Consider the following 18,794-nt stretch of genomic DNA (forward strand, 5'->3'; position numbering starts at 1 on the left):
GAGCTGCTGCCATCCTCACTTAATCAGATTGTTAAATATATGCAGAGGAGACTCGTGCCTCCACTGAGATGATGGGCAGAGAAGAGAGGCCAGGAGCAGTGGAGATTTAACCAGATCCAGAAGAATCCTAAAGAATATCCCACCAAAGTCGGCATGCGCAGCAGGATAACTTGTTAGTGAGTGAGAACATGATGTACCAGAACAAGTATTCTATGTCTTTGGATTTAAATACAGCATAAAAGTGCATCCCTCCGACACTACAGACACCCTGTCCTTGAGCAAAAGCCACAGTTCAGAAAGCATGTTTCTCTGCCCCCCATGCAATGACTTCCAGATGGCAGCACATGGGTCCGAATCTCCCACCCAGCAGAAACAGAAATCCCACGCCAGCTGCCTCGGCCCTCCCCAAATGCCTGCTCAAACAGTTGAGCTCCTCCAGCATGCAACAGATCGGGGCTGCGTCAGGGTCAGGAGAGTTAGAAAGAGCAGCCCTTGCAGCCAATGTGCTGCCTGAAGCCCCCTAGCTCTTACACTGTGTTTGGAGTGGGGGGGGTGTCTCTCTTGGGAACCTCCACTGATCTCGCCTGCAGCAGTACAGCCTGGGGGCAGAGGAGGAATACAGGCCATGTCTTCACTAAGACAAAAAGGTGGGTTTTACCACATTAGTGAACACACGGGAAAGTCCTCATGAAGACGGGGCAGTCTGCAGTTTTCATGTAGTATCAGGGGCAGCCTTGTCCACACTAGGCATTTACCACAGTGCCATGTTGTAAAAGCCTTGTGTGGATGCACCCTTAGAGCCCTTAATGCTCTTGTGTTTTGATGGCCCCTCTCATTGAAATAGGTCACAAATTGCTTTACAAACTTCGCTCACTGATTATCAACAACTCTGTATAGCAAAAACCCCCCAAAAACAGCACTGGGTCCACTAACACAATGCAGAGGGAATCTAGGTCAACAGAAAATCTTTAAGGCAGCTGAAACCTAGCCAAGACACCACAGATAGCTCCCCGGGTCTTTCAAAAGTGCCAGGGGGTCTTTAAGGACCACAAATAGTCATAATTACATGCATGCTCTTCAGTATGAAAACCGAACAAGTCACGAAGAATTACATTTCATTTCCTGTCGTCCGTGATTTTGCTCACTCCAAGCCTTTGGAAACAAAAACAACGATGTTATATTTCAAATCCCTGTTAATAGATGGAAAGAAAAGAAGGTGACACATCTCCAGCAAACACTCCTGCAGTTATCAGCCGTCTCGTACCTTTCACAGTAACAGAAACCTAAAACTGCTGTCAATCAGAACAGGGTTGGCAGCTTTTGATTTAAAGCAACAGATATCGGTAAACGTCAATTTCAGCTGCCACGGTGAAATTAAAAAAAAGACACATTGATCAGTAACAGTCAGAGGGAAAGCAGCCTCCCCCCGCATACTGGAGCAAATCAGGTGTCACTGCAGGGAGTCCTCTGCAGCCCCTCAGTCAGGGTCCCACTCATCATCCAGGAGTGTGTGAGCCCTTCCCAGGCAAGACCTGGTCAGCAGCACCACACAGCCAGTGGGGCTCATCCTTCTTGCAGTCCTGGCTGGGGGGTCTCTGCTTCACTGGGCCAGGACCATAGCCTTCTGTGCACCTTGCACCCCAGCGTCTGGGGCAGAGGACCCGTACCGCCCCGCTATCAGTGTTCAGAGCCCTCTGCAACCCCACTGCCAGCGCTGCCCTAAACCCAGACCCAAACCTACCCCCCTCCTTAATTTCCAGCATCTGTAAAAATAAAAATAGTTAAAAATCAAAAATATTCTTAAATAACAATCAATATTAATCATCGAAATTAGAAAAAAATTTAATTCTGCCTGCCCTAAGTTAGAGACCAAGCTAAGACCCCAGTCGTGCAATAACTTGCAGACGTGGTTAACATGACACAGGGTGAACAGGTTTCAGAGTAGCAGCTGTGTTAGTCTGTATCCGCAAAAAGAAAAGGAGGACTTGTGGCACCTTAGAGACTAACACATTTATCTGAGCATAAGCTTTCGTGAGCTACAGCTCACTGCATCGGATGCATGCAGTGGAAAATACAGGGGGGAGATTGTATAAACACAGAGAACATGAAACAATGGGTGTTACCGTACACACTGTAAAGAGAGTGATCAGGTAAGATGAATGCATCCGATGAAGTGAGCTGTAGCTCACGAAAGCTTATGCTCAAATAAATTTGTTAGTCTCTAAGGTGCCACAAGTCCTCCTTTTCTTTTTACAGGTAAGGTGAGCTATTACCAGCAGGAGAGAAAAAAACCCTTTTGTAGTGAACAGTGCAACTGAAGTCCATAGAACTACTCAGAGGCAGGTCTTAATGTTCTGCACTAAGTCTTGGCAGCATCAAGGCCTGAGGGTTCGATCCTGCAAGGTGCTGAGTGCTGCCCAAGGGGAGTTGAGGGAGTTTAGCGCTTCAAGAGCCTGTTCAAATGAACATATCTAGGAACACAGAATGCTGCTAACTAGGCATTCAAGTCCAAGTTCACTCGCCCCCAGTTTCCCTAGGAACCTGTCTCTCTCGGGCTGGGAAGCTAAGTGTCTGACATCCCCTGCTGCTCCATCTGTTGATCAGATGGTGTATGGGAAGATTAACTAGCTGAGCACTTGGTCGCTGTGGGCTGGTGTACGTGGCAGGTGGGAGACTGTGTCTGAGGAGGCTGTATATAGAGATCAGGCCCTGGATAAAGACGCGTATCCCCCATTGTATAATTCAGGAGCTGTTGCATTAATTGCTGGATTCACCATCAGCTCTGAAACGTATCAGAGTTTTAACTGTTATCTGACATTCCATCAGCTATGAAAGTCATCAGTCTCCATCCCGCTGCCCCGAGTTTTACCCTAGTTGTTCCTATTCCACTGGCTAGATGAGTGTACCCAAGGTGAAACAGCCTCTGCAGACTGTACAAAGTTTCTGCACCACTTAAATCCTATGAGGGTTCAGAGTGGTGTGTGAACCTTGTGCAGAGGTGATTGTCACCCTGGGAGCATAGTTTCACCCCAGCAGTTATGTGGCCATAGGGCAGGTGAGGTCCATTCTCCACAGCCATGGGCTGACCCACCAGAGGGCGCATTTGGATGGATGTTGCTGGAGGTTAGCCTGGGGATATGGCGCTGGGTGTGTCTTAGTTTTGCTTATTTCAAATATGGAGTCAGCTGTTTTTAGTGCACCAGCCAAAGACATAAATAATCCCCCGGGCACCATGCAGGGTGAGTATGGATGAGACGTTAAAGCAAACACAGGACAAAACTCCCTACACCTCTTCTTCTCTAATTAATTACATTGCACCTTCTCCATCATTACCAGCTACACTGCAGAGTCCAGGACTGGCAGATCAGTGTTTTAGCCTGCCCAGTCTTTCACCCATCTGTCCATCACCCCTCCTTCTGCTGCCTGCTGGCCAAGTACCGGACAATGACCAGTAACTAACCAGGCCTTTCTCCTCGGTGTTTAGGGTTTCTGTAGTACAGATTGCTGTATGGAACGAGGCATTGTGTTATAATCACACTCACACAAATATGGGATTCAGGTTGGAGAGCAATAAATGGGTTCTGTTTTGTGAACTTCTCCTCAATGCCCATCTTCTTTTCTCAGCCACAGGGAGAGCCCCCTACAGCGTGGGCTGCACACCCTAGTGCTCCAAAGGCTTGGTCAGCTGGACAGCACCGGCCACCCCCGTGCTTCCCCCTCCGTCCCTGGTTAGAAGTTCCTAGCCTTTCCCTAGGTCCTTTTTACACAGCTATCAAAGTACTGCTGTGCTAAATATTTGGTTTTTTAAAATATGGTGTGAAGGCCAGTTCAGTCTAGGCAAAATCAAATATCAGATCAGCCTGTATCCTCAAGGCCTGCATTCTGTCCCCTCCCCTGAAGAATGTGTATATTAAACACACAAAACCCACATTTCAGCATGTTGCTGCCTTGTGCTGACTCTCGCACTTTCCTGTATCCCCAGGGAATGGAGAAGGAACTGATTTTGTCTCAATGTAAGGGCAATCTAGAAGCAAGTTGGTATATTTATTTAAATATCTGTACTCACTCCTGCCCCTTTTCAGTTTAAATTACTTGGGATGCCAGCACAGATGATGAAATGCTCTCTCTGTGGAGTGGTGCTAGGAACTCTGCAGGGATCTCTCTACTTGCTTGAAGGTAACACTATCTTCCAAAGTGTAATGGCAAATTAGCACCATTTTCTCTGATGGGATATGGAGGCAGGAAAGTGCACTGTAAATACAAGTGATTTTCATTGCCACTTGAACATCACTGGAAGCCTGATCTCCTGCTCTGTCTAGATTGTTATAGGATTATCTGCTCGGGTCCCCATCAATGCACTCAGGATATCAGTACTCACTGAACAGGTGAAAACTATTGTACATGGTAGATTTCTGGCACTTGTCCTGTAACCTTTGTAACAGGGTGGCCTGCCCTCTAAGGGCAGGAGAGCCTGGGGGTAGCCAACCCTGAGTCCTGAAAGAGGCACACCTGAGAGAGATCAGGTGATCCCCCTATAGAGGGAAGCTGGAAACTGCAATGAGGGGTGAGGAGAAGGGAAAGGCAAGGCCAAGCCAAGCCTACTAGGAGTGAGCAGATTCCAGCAGAGTCCTGGGATTTAGGACAATTAAGACTCAAGCTAGGAAGGGCTAGGAGTAGCCTGCTAAGATAGGAGAGACCCTTAGCAAGCAGGGGAGAGACTGCAGAGTTCTATAGGCAGCAAGACCTGAAATCAGGAAGAGCAACGCTGGCTTCTTGGACTTTAACTTGGGACTTTGAGTTTATTTTTGGTGAATAAACCCAGACCCCAAGGATGGGGTATTTTGACCACTGAAAAAGCAGGTGGAGTCTGTGAAAGGGCGCTCTGGAGGCAGCAGACCCTGTTACAGTGTTTCCCTTAAATTACTGTCCCTGTTCGCTGCATTTCTACATTCCAGCTACACTGCTAATGGGCTGTTTTGATTGCGTTCAGAGCTTGTAACTTCTTATGCCTAGTTCAAAGACTCTCTAGTAGCAAAACTAATGCTAAAACGTCAGAAGCAAGAAGTTCAAAGGCCTTAAAATCATGGATTATTATAAATAATGGTTTAATTCCAGAGAGGTTGTACTCACCTATCCTAATAACCCTGAACTGTGCCTACATTTCAGATTTCACATCAGAGAGTCCCTTTGTTCCCTTTTACTCTGATCCTGGATTATTTCCTGGAAACTCAAGGGCAGGAGATAAAGTCAGATGTAAAAATAACTATTGTGCTTTTATTTTAAGTGCCATTAATCTTAATTTGGATGAAAAGTTCAGGGTAATTTAGGGCTTCAAGCCACTTGCCACAGACAGAGGGCTGTTCTGTGAAATTTCATTAAATCCCAGGAGCTGCCTGGGCAGATCAGACCACTCAGGAGGTCAAAAGAACCTCTCTCTCCCGCAGTGCATTTGGCCTGGCTGTGCAGTGTTAGGGAAATGTCTTTGTGGGCCCTGAAACAACCAGTTTACCCCCATTCAATTGATCTTACCAGAGTTTCAGAGTCAGTGAAGGCAAATTCAAGCCCTTCTGGGCAAATGCGGCTCAGAAACAATACCGTGTGACTTATCTAGCCAGTACAGCTCGGTGAACAACTGCTCAGCGCTTTGCTAGTGCGTTAGGGTGTGCAAACAACAAATTTTTCCTGTCTGATCTAGAATAATGCAAATGCAAGGAACTACATTTGGATCCGGGATATTCTGTGAGCAGAAATAGACACTGAATGTGTCAGAGAAATTGTTATTCACCCCTGTCTAGTCAAATGGTAATAAAATCCCATACCCCATTGCCTAATTCATCCAGGCCGTTTTCCTCTGACTGACCTCCAGTAGTCGTAGATTGCATGTGTTGATTATAAATTGCATAAAGTGGAATTTCCTTGTATTTGTTTGGAATTTACTGTCCTTTAAATTTCAAGGAGGCATTGGTTGTGATGGATTTGAATATATTTAACCCTTATAAAAAGAAGATCTATATCTGGGCAAAATCTGCCATTACTCTATTGAAAGCTTCGGTGGCTCTAATTTACCCCAGATCCTGGGAAGCTGCAGGAACAGGGTGCTGCAAAAGGCACTTCTGTCCCCTCCCCTCAGCTATCACTGTGATACAAGTCCTGTGCTTGGCATGGTGAACTTCAGCGATAACTTTGCATGGCTGATTTCACACCATTTTTCATTCACTTTAATTCTGATTATAAAAATGAACCTGGAAGTAGCTTTACATCCATCCATGCTCACCTCTGTCCATCACGACTCAGTTTAGCCTGATGCAGTATAGTGGGTGAGGAGGTTTTGTGTACTCAAATCCTTGATGCTTTACAAAATCCTATTTGTGTTCTACAGCAGTGCAGATCTGACTGTGACCTGAGCTTTGTCTGACAGATCCTTTCTTTACTGACGCTCACCTCTGTGTGAAATTGTAAAGAGCCCACTTGAGTTCTATGCACCACTCGTTCCACTGACGGTCAGAAGGGGAAGCAGGACTTCTGTGGACCTAGATGGGCCTCTGGCTGGCTCTTAGCACAGGGGTGGATTTCACCCTTCGAGGATTCATGCTCATAAACCCTGGCTTTTCCAATGATCAGTGATATTGTGGGTGCCGTGCAATCAAACGTGACTGCAGTTGACATGGTGGGAGCTAGAAAGCACAAGAAAAATCTCTGCAAGGAGCTCAGTGACACCATGAGATGAGTGAGTCAGTCTGTCGGTATCCTTGAGACCAGTGTCGAAGCTGCACTTTGGTAACTGCTGAGCAGCGTGTAGATACTTGAGGGCCAAACAAGGGAGCGCAAGCACTTGCATATCCGATGTGGCTGATGTCTGCAGTTGTGAAGGAGTCAGCCGCATTCCCCAGTTCTAACACTAGAAAAGATCTCATCTGTACTGTGGTTAACCTTAAGTTTGGAGGATTTGGGCTCCAAATGTGCTTGTGAGATAGGAGCGGCGTTTGCATTACATTTCTCAAGTGAAGCGTATTAAGTACCTTCCCGAGCAATCACAGCTTTCGTGGGACGTGGTTTCCTGTTTGATTTTACTTTACCCTCCATTTTATGTAGCTGTTCTGCCACAGGCCATTTTACCCTGAGGATTGCAGCAGAATCAGACACAGTGTCTGAAATAGAGATTTATTTATGACCCATCTCCACAGCCAAACTGTGGGGATGTAGCTTTGTCTAATCTTTTCTGTCTTTTCGTTTGCATAACTTTTGCCAGAAGCTAGGAATGGGTGAGAGGGGATGGCTCACCTGTTCTGTTCATTCCCTCTAGGGAACCTGGCACTGACCACTGCGGCCATTGGTCTGGCCCAGTCTGGCTGTTCTGATGTTCTTAGCACAAGAGTGTACTGGTTGCATTTTCTAAACGAAACAGTGGTTTTATGTGATCAGAAGGTAGGAGATCAGCTTGGTTCGGCTTCTGTCTGCCATTGGGCACGCAGTACAGTACATGCATGACAATAGCAAGGAAAAACAGCAGAATCAATCTCTTCCAAGTACACATATTCGCTGATGTGGATTGTAAAATTGTAGCAGTTCACAGAGATTGAGCTACAGCAATACACTCAGCATGAGCAAAGAACCTTTCAAACCACATTTTTAGCGAAATAGACTCAAAGAGAAGCACTGAACTGAGCTGTGAGATGAGGCTCTTCGAGTTTGGCAAAAATCTCAGTGTCAGTCCATCAGTGCAGGGTCCTTATCGCTCTGCCATGATCAGAATGTTTGTGAGAGCGGTGGTGTGCTCAGTCAGCTGCTGTTCTCCCGGGGGTTGATTTAATGCTGTCAGGTACAGTGCCTAATTTCATGCCCAGAATTTTCAATGCATCTCTTTCCCCTCCCTCTCTTGCAGACATTAACTCAGAGGGGAAGAATGCTCCTTCAAGTTCCTACCCACTCGACTCCGATGAACTCCCAAACAACACGACTGGCAAAGAGAAGGGCGAGCCCCCCCACACCACAGCTCACAACCTCGTTCAGTCAGGAGAAGACTTCTTCGATTCTGTGACTGAGAAGACGACTCCGTTGCCTCACAGAGATGTTCTACAAGAGCCAGCTTCTGCCCCTGAAGCCCACACAAAACAAACTTTCTCCTCCAAGAAGAAGCCACCTTCTCTAAAGCAAGTAAACACAGCAAGGAAGCATCTGAGACCCCAAACTACCCCATCAATGCTTCAGAGAGCTGCCTCTCAGCCAGAGCTGTCAGGGCCCAGGTCCTTCACCTCTGCTGAAGAGCCTCCTGCACTGGGGAATGGGATGACTATGGCTACGGAAGCCAAGCAAGCAGCCCCCGAGCTGCCATTGTGGGGTGGCAGTAAAGGACGCAGTGGCATGACCAGTCAGTCTCCACTGCAGATATCTCCTTTTACGTTATGGCCTTTAATCCGCCAGCCCACTTCCCAAAGCCCCGAGACAGTAAAGCAGCCTGTGGCTGCTGCGGCTGCTGTAGAAGGCGATCCCATCAGCCCCAGCGCTAACAAGACAAGCAGCGCAGAGAACGAGGTGAATGGATCTGCTTCTGAAGAAAGTCAAGAAACAACCACTTCCACCATCATCACCACCACAGTCATCACCACCGAGCACACGCCAGGTAAGCCCCACTCTCTGCACGGCCACAGCCCCCCAAGCCCCGAGCCGCAGGAGAGGCGGGTGGAGTTGCCAGGCCGTGAAGCGAGAGAGGACACACGTCCTGTGTCTGCAAATGCAGCATGCGCTTTTGGAGCTGCCCCTTCGCGTTACTGGTGTCAAAAATCTGCACCAGTCCGTTGGCGTGGCCACTGACAGGAGCAAGCTGCACCTGGCTCTGGTACGAAAGGCAGCCTGGAGTGTAATGCAGGAGATGGAGAGGGAGCCAGCGAGCAATGCAATGGCCTAGACACAGAGATTGTAACCCAAGGTCAAGTCTTGAAGGTGTCCTTGGGGATCAGGAAGGCTGCTCTAGTGGGACCAGCAGAACTTAGTGAATGTGGAGCAGGAAACTGAGGGTTTAGAATAACCCAGGCTAAAGCCAAGGAGGAAGTCTCTGCTCGCCAGGAAGCGCCTGGCATGCGCCACCCCCATCCATAGAGCGAACAGAGTTGCTCCAGCTCCCTGGGGTTAGCGCTCGTCTCTGCTGTGTGAAAGGGGCCCAGGAGCCAGAGGCCATGGGCTGCCAGCAGGGACCCACATGGTGATATCAGGGGTAGCCCACAGGGAAATAGGTTTGTTTCTAAAACCAGAGATTTTTCCATCTGTCATGGGGGGGGTCAACTCAGCGCAGGGACAGCGCCACCTCCTGTCACTCTGGGGAATTGCTCAGTCGGTTGACACCCCTGCCAGCAGTTACTCTCTGAATCTGCACCTCATCTCGCTGCAGGAACTGCAGCATCTTCTGTGATCAGCTCTCCGGCCAGGTCCCTACGTACATGGTTTCCCCTTCCGGGGACGTGTATCAAAGTCCCTGCTCACCCGCTGTCTCTGTCAGTCTTCCCGTTCACTGCCGCAGGGGCCGCTCCCTCAGTGGCTGGCAGGGGAACCCAGGCCTGTTCTCTACTCCGGGTTCTGGCTCAGGGCCCTCTAAACAGCAGCCCAGGTGTGGTTCCCTCCTGCACCCTGCTGCCTTTCCCTGAGCCTCTTCCTCACCTCCTGGCCCTCCCCACTCCTCCGGATTTGCCAGACTCACAGCTCCCTCCCAGGGAGGAGCCCTGGGCTGCTTGTCTCTATAGCCCCCCAAACACTTCTCCTTCCTCCTGGGGAGTGACTGCAGACTACCTCCCAGCAGCGCCTCTGCTGCCAACTTCCTGCCTGTCCCCGCACAGGTGAGCTTTCCCCAGGGCTTTCCTCCCAGCCTTAATTCTCCCCTTTTCCATCCTAATTGGCTGATTGGGCCCGCTTGAGCTCTTGCAGGGCCAGTGTGGGGGTGCACCCATCACACCATCAGCAGGGCTGTTCTGAGGCCCTTCCCCACAATGAACAGTCCCTGGCACTAGTGAGAGTCGTGTTGCGTAGGGGCGGCAGGCAGAGACACTTCATTGCGCACCTGTACCGAACCTTCCTCACACACCTCACTGCTGTTAGGATGTTACTAGCCTGCTGTCCTCCCTCAGGTTCAAGCTACTGCCAGTCAAATAATAACCAAACTTCCAGGTAGGCTATTAGAAAAAGCTTTGCAAGCTAAGGTCTGTGGGCCTGATCCAAAGCCCTTCGCTGGGAGTCGTTCCGTTGACCGCCAGTGGCTTTGGACCAGGTGTCTGAATGAGCCATGGTGTGAGGTGCATTTGAAAGGTGCGGGTGCTGTGCTCATTCCAGAAGCATTTGGATGGTTGGCACGGTCTCTCTGGCAAGAAACACGGCGTCGTGGCCTGCAGTGAACCACCTCAGACAGGGTCACTGTTTGTTCATATGCAGAAATGAAACAGGAGTGACTGCCGGAATCTGAGTCCAGAATAGACTTTGATACTGTCTCATTCTCTGTTTCCCTGTCGCTGGCAATTCACCTGCAGAAGGGAACCTGCAGGAATGGTCTGGGCTTTTTTGGTCAGAGATCTCTTTTAAAGAAAGAAAAAAGAGGGAAACGAAATTTTTTCTTAGCTCTTTTCCCATCCAAAACCCAAAGTGGGACTGCCCGCAAGGCTTGTTCCTCAGCCAGTGGTAAGCTACCCACACTTCATTATTAATGCATGTGGCTTTGCCTCCAGTTATCTGCAGCGTGAGCTTCTACGACCCAGAAGGCTACATTGACTCGACAGACTATCCCCCACTTCCTGTGCCCAACTTCCTGGAGTGCACCTATAACGTGACAGTCTACACGGGCTACGGAGTTGAGCTCCAGGTAAGAACACGGTGGCACTTCGGGGCTGCTGTTTCCTCAGTGAGCCAGGACGTGAAGCTGCCATCATGGAATTAAAAGATGTTGTTGTTCTTGTCTTCCCATCTTGTACCCGTAAAACGAGTTTCGCTCTCCTTACCTGTGCAGAGAGCAGCCTGTGACAGAATCTGCTCGGCTGGTTGGCGCTGGACACAGAGCCCCCGAACTGCAGCTCTTCACTGCACACATGGTCACCTAGGGTGAAATTCGTCCCTCCACAGCAGGCCAGCATTAGCTGTATGCACCCCATAGCCCCACTCCAGCACCAGGGATTCCCCACCCGTCCCATAGGGCAGCCGTCTGGCCGCTTTGATCCATGTAGGCTAGGACAAAAGAAACAGTGTCATCTCAAGCATGCGAATCAGTGGCAGGCAAAGAGAGGGGGAGCAGAGGCAGAGATGCACAGGGAGAAATCACCCAGTTCCCCCTGCCTGAGGTAGCAGTGTTGGGTCAGCCTGGGTCTGATACTGGAATCTCAGACTCAGTATGTCAGTTCCAAGCTGCAGGAAACTCCCCGCTCTGCAGAAGGGTTTTTCTAGGGTTCTACCCAGCAGCCGCTGCGCTTGTTCTTTGGGGCAGCAAGGAGAGGAACACACACACAGAGCATGGAGGAAGGGCGACACTTGTAACTGAACACGTGCACATTAACACAGATCCTGGCAAGCAGGGGCATAGACGCAGGGCTGAAATCCTGCCCCGGAAGGCAAGGGGCTTGTCAAAGCGAAGGGGCCCGCAGCTCATCCAACACCAGCCAGTCAGCCCCAGATACGGTGTCGCTGTCACTTCCACAGCTGCCATCCACGGAGCTCGGAGTATTTAATAAGCCAGAACAAGTGAACAAATACCTTGTCCTCCAGAGCACCCTGCAGCCAGACTTCTCCATGCACTGCACAGCTACCAGCTCATTTGCCTTCCCACCCTGCTGAGAACCAGCTCTGCCTCATTCCCAATTTACAGATGGGAAAACTGAGGCATGGAGCAGTGAAGTGACTTGCCCAGAGTCACACAGCAAGTCAGTGCCAGAGTCCCAGTGCCTTAACCACTAACCCCAGTCCCGGGTGAGCACACACATCATAATCGTGTGAAGGTTTCACACGCCGCAGCCTGCAAGTAAATCAAAGCTTTAGCAAAGACGAGGGCACTGTGCAAACCAGTGGCTCAGGGTGCCTGCACTGTCACGTGCCCTGGTGTAAATGAAGCGTGCTCCCGCTGAAGTCAATGGCCCTGACTCGGGACACGTTTACACGGGCTTTGGTTTTGTCAAAGTTTTCCCAGAAAATTTAAACTTTTTGGCAAAAAAATCAAACCCAAATGTTTCCATCCAAAGCCTGATTTGGAATGCTGCTGCAGTGCCTGATGGGAGTCGTAGGTCAGGCACCTTGTGCTCCTGTGCTCATCTACTGGCCAGGATCCTTGGCCAGACTATATCTCCCAAGGATCCTCGACAGTTTCCCCTGTTGCTGATCTGCTGCAGTGCATCATGGGAGTCCCATGGCTGTGGTGCATCACAGGAGATAGAGCCTGACCAAGGAGCCCCGCCCATAGGGGAGAACGGGGTGAGGTACTGCCCTGCAGTGTTTCCAAATCAAAATGTTGGGGGTTTGGCCAAATCTTTTTGATTTGGGGGTTTGTTTGTTTTTTTCATGAAAAGTCACAATTTTCCCTGAAAAGTAAATACTTTTTGAAAAAAGTTTGGCCTAGTTGAAAAGTCCAAGAAGAATCTTGATAGGCAAATGTCAACTATCCCTAGTTTCTATCGTTCCTGCTTCGGGTAATTTTCACTTACACTGGCCATTCCATGCAGATTGGAGAAAAGAACAAATTCCTTTCATTCTCATGCTCAAATAAATTGGTTAGTCTCTAAGGTGCCACAAGTACTCCTTTTCTTTTTGCGAATACAGACTAACACGGCTGTTACTCTGAAACCTGACATTCTTACTGTGTCCATCAATTCCCCTCACCCCCCCACCTCGCTCCCTGCCTTATAGCCCCCAGGCTCACTCACTATGTGCTAGCTGGGAGGGAGGATCAAACCATCAAGAGCACTGGACCTAAGTTTCAAACTCTTGTAAATTATCACCCTTGCATTCCAAAGAAGCTTCCTTGCCCTAGGCAAACAGAAGCAGACTAGTAGAATAAACTCCTGCCTAACGTGCAAGGTGAACAATATACACAACTCCAGCTGCAACTACACATAATGTTCATCAGGAGTTGGCTAGTGTTTACCATTTATTGACCACCAATTCTGGCCAGCTGTATGTGCCACTTCCCTATTTCTCACCTGCCTTATGGTCATATAGATTATTTTGCCTGGTGCAGCTGCTACTACAAATGAGTCTGACATAGCAAAAACTCCAGATTCTTCCTAATCCATGTCACAAATAAACTACAGAAGGGAGCTGGTACAGTTTTATCCCCGGATAGATCAAAGCTTTAAAATACCATCCAATTAACTTTAACACGGGGACTATGGCAAGCAATTTATTTCCCAAACAGACAATCCTGCCTTGGTAGCTAGGAGAAAAATAAAACGCATTCTCTCCAAACTGACTGATTGCTCTTCCTTTGTTCCCCAACTCTTAATGGGATGGGCTGTGAATGGCAGCTCCCATGTGTCAAGAGAACCCAACAGTTCTGCTATTCTTAGGTGCAGAGATGACGCCCTAAAAATCCCCCTATTATGTCTGTGACAAAAATCCAGTACCAGGAAAATGCACTATTTCCAAGTAAGAACATGTGTGCCTCAAAGGGCAACACACCTTTTGATCACGTGCAGTACTGGAGCGTCTCTGATAGCGGTCACAAGGGGTAATCACATTCACCAGCGTGGCCCTTAATCCTCAGGAGCAGAAGAAATAAACGTGTAGGCCACACTTGACAAGATAGTTATGGTAACTATGTGTAGTATACACCCAAAGGCCCTGATTGGGATCTGGACGCCATGGTGCTGGCTGCTGTACGGGCACAGAAAAGAGACACACCTGCCCTGACGGGTTTGCAGACCATGGAGTCTGCAGACATAGTAGCGTTATTATGATTTAGCATTAACAGTCACAACCACCCCATTGCGCTGCATGCTGTACAAACATAGTAAAGGCCAGTGCCTGCCCCAAAGAATGTTGGTCATGTGACAGATGTGTCAGGCCCACTGTTTGCACGGCACGTTTCCCTAAACCCAGGCCTACATCCAGCGTGGTGCTTAGGGACTACTCGTGTGGTTTAAATTAGGCATACACTTAAGTAGCTTGTTGGATTGGGGCCCCTGTCTGGCCAATTATGGAAGTTCCTGCAGGCACAATTAAGGCACTGGAGAAATATATTTAGCCCAGGTGCTCTGATTAGGGGCCATCCCACTGGGATCAGCCGCAGAACAGCGTCACTGACGCTGCATGGACACAGCTCTCCTTGCTTAGCGTGTGCAGCTGAAATGAGCTGTTCCAGGGAAAACGATGCTAATGTTTCCCTGAGTTAGAACCATCCTGGAAGCCTGGCCAGGTAACTGATAAATAAGCCCCATAAGGAGACAAGCAGTCCATACTTGTCCTTGAAACGTGATTAAAACAACATCAGCATAGTCTGTGCACTAGACTAGAGTTCTCCTCGGGACCTTTTTCTTCTTCAGTTTTTCAGTGTTACAATTTGTTTCTTATTAAACTACATCCACTTTTAATCTCTGTAATTAGCAAAGTGCATTCAAAGGAACGGGAGAGCCTGTTCCCATCGTTATGTGTGGCTGGACTGAATGAGAGGGCTGACCTTGTTGCAGCCTGATGGCGCAAAATGAATGCGTGATGGAAAAGGTGTTCATGGAATTAAGTGTAGCACGGTCATTAAGTGGAGCGAGCATCAGGGCAAACACTGAAACGCTGGCATTTTATGCATATTTTAAAAACTTTTCTATAACAATAACTCTGTTTTCTGAATCGAGAAGGTGCTAAAGACAAACTGTTCTGCTGTAAATTTGCCTCCCATTGTAGTCCATCCAGTGACATCATTTCCTGACCTTGCTCCATTGTAGGTCAGGGTTTTAAAGGAGCATAAAATTAGCCTCTCCACCTTCAGAACTCCACTTTTCACTTTGCTGATACTTCTGAGGCTCTTAGCCATTACATTACAAAAGCAGATCTTCGTTTGCTGAGCATAGCCTTGCCTGGCTCCGGTCATATATCTGCTCTGCACAGACAGCCTTCATTTCTCACCAAGCTGTGCACAGGTCAGGAGTCATGGCTGCATGGCACACAAGTACACCCAGATCTGCTAAGCCACTGCAGGTCTCTGAATGTAAAGCAAATCAGTCACTAGGTTTGAATGCACAAATAAACAAACACTCAGACTATGAGACGCCTTTGATTAACCTCCAAACCAAGGGCTTTTGAGACAGGGCTAATGGGGCTGAAAATATGTCCCAAGTGCTTTCATGGGTAGAGATGCCATCCAAGGGCTAATCATGATTAAAGATGTATAGGAGGAAGCAGGCTGTCAGCTCCATGGTGAGATGTCAGTGTTTGGGCTGTCCCTGGCCCACAGCCCCTCCACTCTTAGGGGAGCACTGTGGTCTAATGATACAAGCACAGGAGATCCTGAACTCTAATCCCAGCTCTCACACCAACTCCCCATAGCCCAGAGTGTGTCATTTCCCTGCTCCATGCCTCAGTTTCCCCATCTGTAAAATGAGGACCATTGTCTATTTAAATGCCTCCCTTGTACTGGTATTTTGAGGATTAATTATCCAGTGTTTTAAAGTGATCAGCAGATGGAAAGTGCCAACTAAGCATCATTTATTATTTGCACAGCCCTTATCAGAAGCTGTTGAGGACGGGGTTGTTTAGCCACACACTAGTCATGGAAGAGAAATAACATGGGATTTTAGGATGGCTTGAATGGCTGATCAAAGCACTCATGATGATTATCTGTACCCATCCCTGAGGGATCCCAGCCTCACACATCTAGTCTGAAGGAGGAGAGCACAGCCCAGCGTGACGGCCCAATGAAAAGATTAATGGCTTTCCTGCTGCTCCCTCTTGTTTTGCCAGCCTGTCATTTAGAATCCCTTCCATCCTCTTTTAATTATTTTACATGTACAGATGCTCCCAGCTTCACCGGCTACAAAGCTAATTACATGAGTCAGGTGCAGAAATAGTGCAATGTCATTTTTCCCCCCACCATGCAGTCACTCGTGCTGGTAATTGCTGGCATTTAAAGTGATTTTGATTGAATTCCTGACTCCTGTAACGGAGAGAAGCAGAAGAGGCCTTGCTGAAAATGATCACAGCGGTGGAGTGGCAGGGGAGAGAGACAGAGAACCCCACCTAGGATATTGGATATTAGGAAACACTGTTTCACTAGGAGGGTGGTGAAGCACTGCAATGCGTTACCTAGGGAGGTGGTGGAATCTCCTTCCTTAGAGGTTTTTAAGGTCAGGCTTGACAAAGCCCTGGCTGGGATGATTTAGTTGGGGTTGGTCCTGCTTTGAGCAGGGGGTTGGACTAGATGGCTTCCTGAGGTCTCTTCCAACCCTGATCTTCTATGATTCTATAACACCATAAGGGCTGCATCCGCTAAACCAGGCAGCCCCCATTCATGTTAAGCAACTCGGCCGTGGCTCCTGGTTTGGTTTCTAAGTGGCTTTTGTGCTGCTGCTGGGTTCCCTGGGCTGGAGACTGCACAGCCAGAGCGTGGGCAGCAGCCGTACAAACTCCCTCCCCCGGCCTGGAAGGATCGCCGGGCGACAGAAGAGCGGAGCGTACGTCTGCACGGCAGCTGCTAGACGTGGCAGATGCTGTAGTGGGGACGCTCCCTGCATTGCGGAAGGGTTTTCTCCGTCGAGGTAGGTGATCCACCTCTCCAAGAGGCAGGAGCTGGGTCGGCAGAAGAACTCTTCCGTTGATCTAGCTGCATCTACAGCGGGACTTAGGTCAACCTGACGACAGCACTCAGAGCACAGGCGTTTCCATAGCCCTGAGCGAAGTCCCTCGGTTGACCTATGTTTTAGGTGTAGACCAGGCCTTAGTTCCCTGCCCACTGCCAGCTTTGGCAGCCTTCCTGAGCGCGTCCGTGGAGAGACCAGGCACTGCGAGTTGCGGCAGAGGCTTTGTGGCAGGGACACACGCGCACACCTCGCCAATGCAGCAGAGCTGTGGTCCATATTTAGGACTGGATTCCTCAGCCGAACCCCTATGGACAGTCCAGAGGATTTAGGGCCTGGTCCAGCCCACACCAGAGACAATGGTCAGGCCTAGTGGTCAGAGCCAAGAGCCAGAGTCAGGAGTCAGAAACCAAGCCGGGCTGGAGCAGGGCAGGGAACATGGCAGGCAAAGGAGCGATCCTGGGTGCGGGAGTCAGTGCTGGGCAGCCACAGGCCACGTGCGCCGTCCTGGCGATGCCGCTCAGCCACGCTGGTGCTGCGGTTAGCCAGCTGATCCCAGGCCTCGCCGCAGGCCCTCATTTCTGACAGTGGGCCCCAACGGCATTGGGAACTGTACCTTTAAGTGGTTTAGCGGCCCAGACAGGAAGGCTGGGGGGGGCGGGTGCTGCCGAAGCCTGTGTTCTGTTCTGCGGAGGCACTTGGGGACTACATCACTGAATAAAGGGGATCTCTTCCCAGCACCTGGGGCCCGGCGGGGTTACTGAACAGCACAGCCCCTGGCCCATCGCACACTGCTGTGTTCTGCGCTCTGGAGCAATGGCCTGGGCAGATCACAGAACAAAACACTGCCCTTTGCCCCTCATTAGCTCTGCTGGAGCGGTAGCATTGACAGGGGAGTGTCCAGTTCAGAAACACACAGGAAAAGATCTCCCTGGTTAAGCCTTTTAATGGCACCACAGCGGCAGCAGTTGAGAAGGCAGAAAAACTGAAGCTGAATTTAAACAAAAGCCCTTCTCTGTGCTGCCTTTGGATAGAGTATAACTCGTTAAATGGGTTGGCAGAAGGAAAAAAATCCCGAAGAGTAAAGATTCATTACTACATTAATAGCATCTTGTAATATAGATTAAGAGACAAAGAGCAGCGTAAAAGAGAAAAGCTAATTACCATGTCTCTGTGCTGAAGTTAAAAAAAGAGAAAGAAAATGAAAGTCCCTGGCGAGTTCTAATAACTTCTCTCGAGCAATTTGCTCCTGCACGTGCCCCTGAATGGAGAACCCCTCTGCACACCTCAGCCGCTCTGTCATCCTGGCCTTCCTCCATCCTGATCCCATTGATGTCAATGCAAACTTTCCCATTGACTTCCGTGCCCTGTGAATCCGGCCCTTAATGAATTAGAGGGGAAATTCCCCTCTGTGCAGAGAGTCAGCATGAGGGCTAGGTACCACACACGGGACTGAAGCAGGATTTAAGTGGTACCCGGCCTTGCAGAATATAAGTGGCACCTAACTAGGCTTTGTGCTGGTGCTCTGCCCAGGCGTGAATCTCACCTTATTAGACGTTTCAGACCCCAGTCCTCCTACCGAGCCCACTGCAAGCAGCCCAGCACATCAAGCCCTGAGCCATGACATGCTGCAAATTAGCTCCCAGCATTGCAGTGATAAGGACAGAGCAGCTAATTATAATAAAATTACATTTATAAAAAGAAAAGGAGGACTTGTGGCACCTTAGAGACTAACCAATTTATTTGAGCATAAGCTTTCGTGAGCTACAGCTCACTTCATCCGATGAAATTGGTTAGTCTCTAAGGTGCTACAAGTCCTCCTTTTCTTTTTGCGAATACAGACTAACACGGCTGTTACTCTGAAACCTTACATTTCTAAAAAACTCTTGACATTTCTTGGCAAGAAACATCATTTCCTTAAAGAGATTTCAGCTGAAATGTAATGGTGTTTGGGTGTTTTCTAGGGGGGCGAACAAGCCTGTTAGTTTATGTTGGAAGGATTCTTCCCGCCACACCCCTCCGCTTCCCTGTCTTAATGGCAGATGTTCCAGG

At 49.0% G+C, this 18,794-nt stretch overlaps 1 protein-coding gene across 2 annotated transcripts in view; it reads left to right on the plus strand.

Moving 5' to 3' along the window:
- SEZ6L (seizure related 6 homolog like) overlaps positions 1-18,794 on the plus strand; it is a 147,592-nt gene that overhangs the window by 80,061 nt on the left and 48,737 nt on the right. For both annotated transcript variants that reach the window (XM_084649065.1, XM_084649066.1), the window contains exons 2-3: positions 7,883-8,620; positions 10,707-10,840. In XM_084649065.1, coding sequence (XP_084505191.1) covers positions 7,883-8,620; positions 10,707-10,840 — 872 coding nt within the window. The remainder of the gene's footprint in view (positions 1-7,882; positions 8,621-10,706; positions 10,841-18,794) is intronic.

This window comes from Lepidochelys olivacea (genome assembly GCF_965140295.1).
Source record: "Lepidochelys olivacea isolate rLepOli2 genome assembly, chromosome: 15".
Lineage (NCBI taxonomy): Eukaryota > Metazoa > Chordata > Testudines > Cheloniidae > Lepidochelys > Lepidochelys olivacea.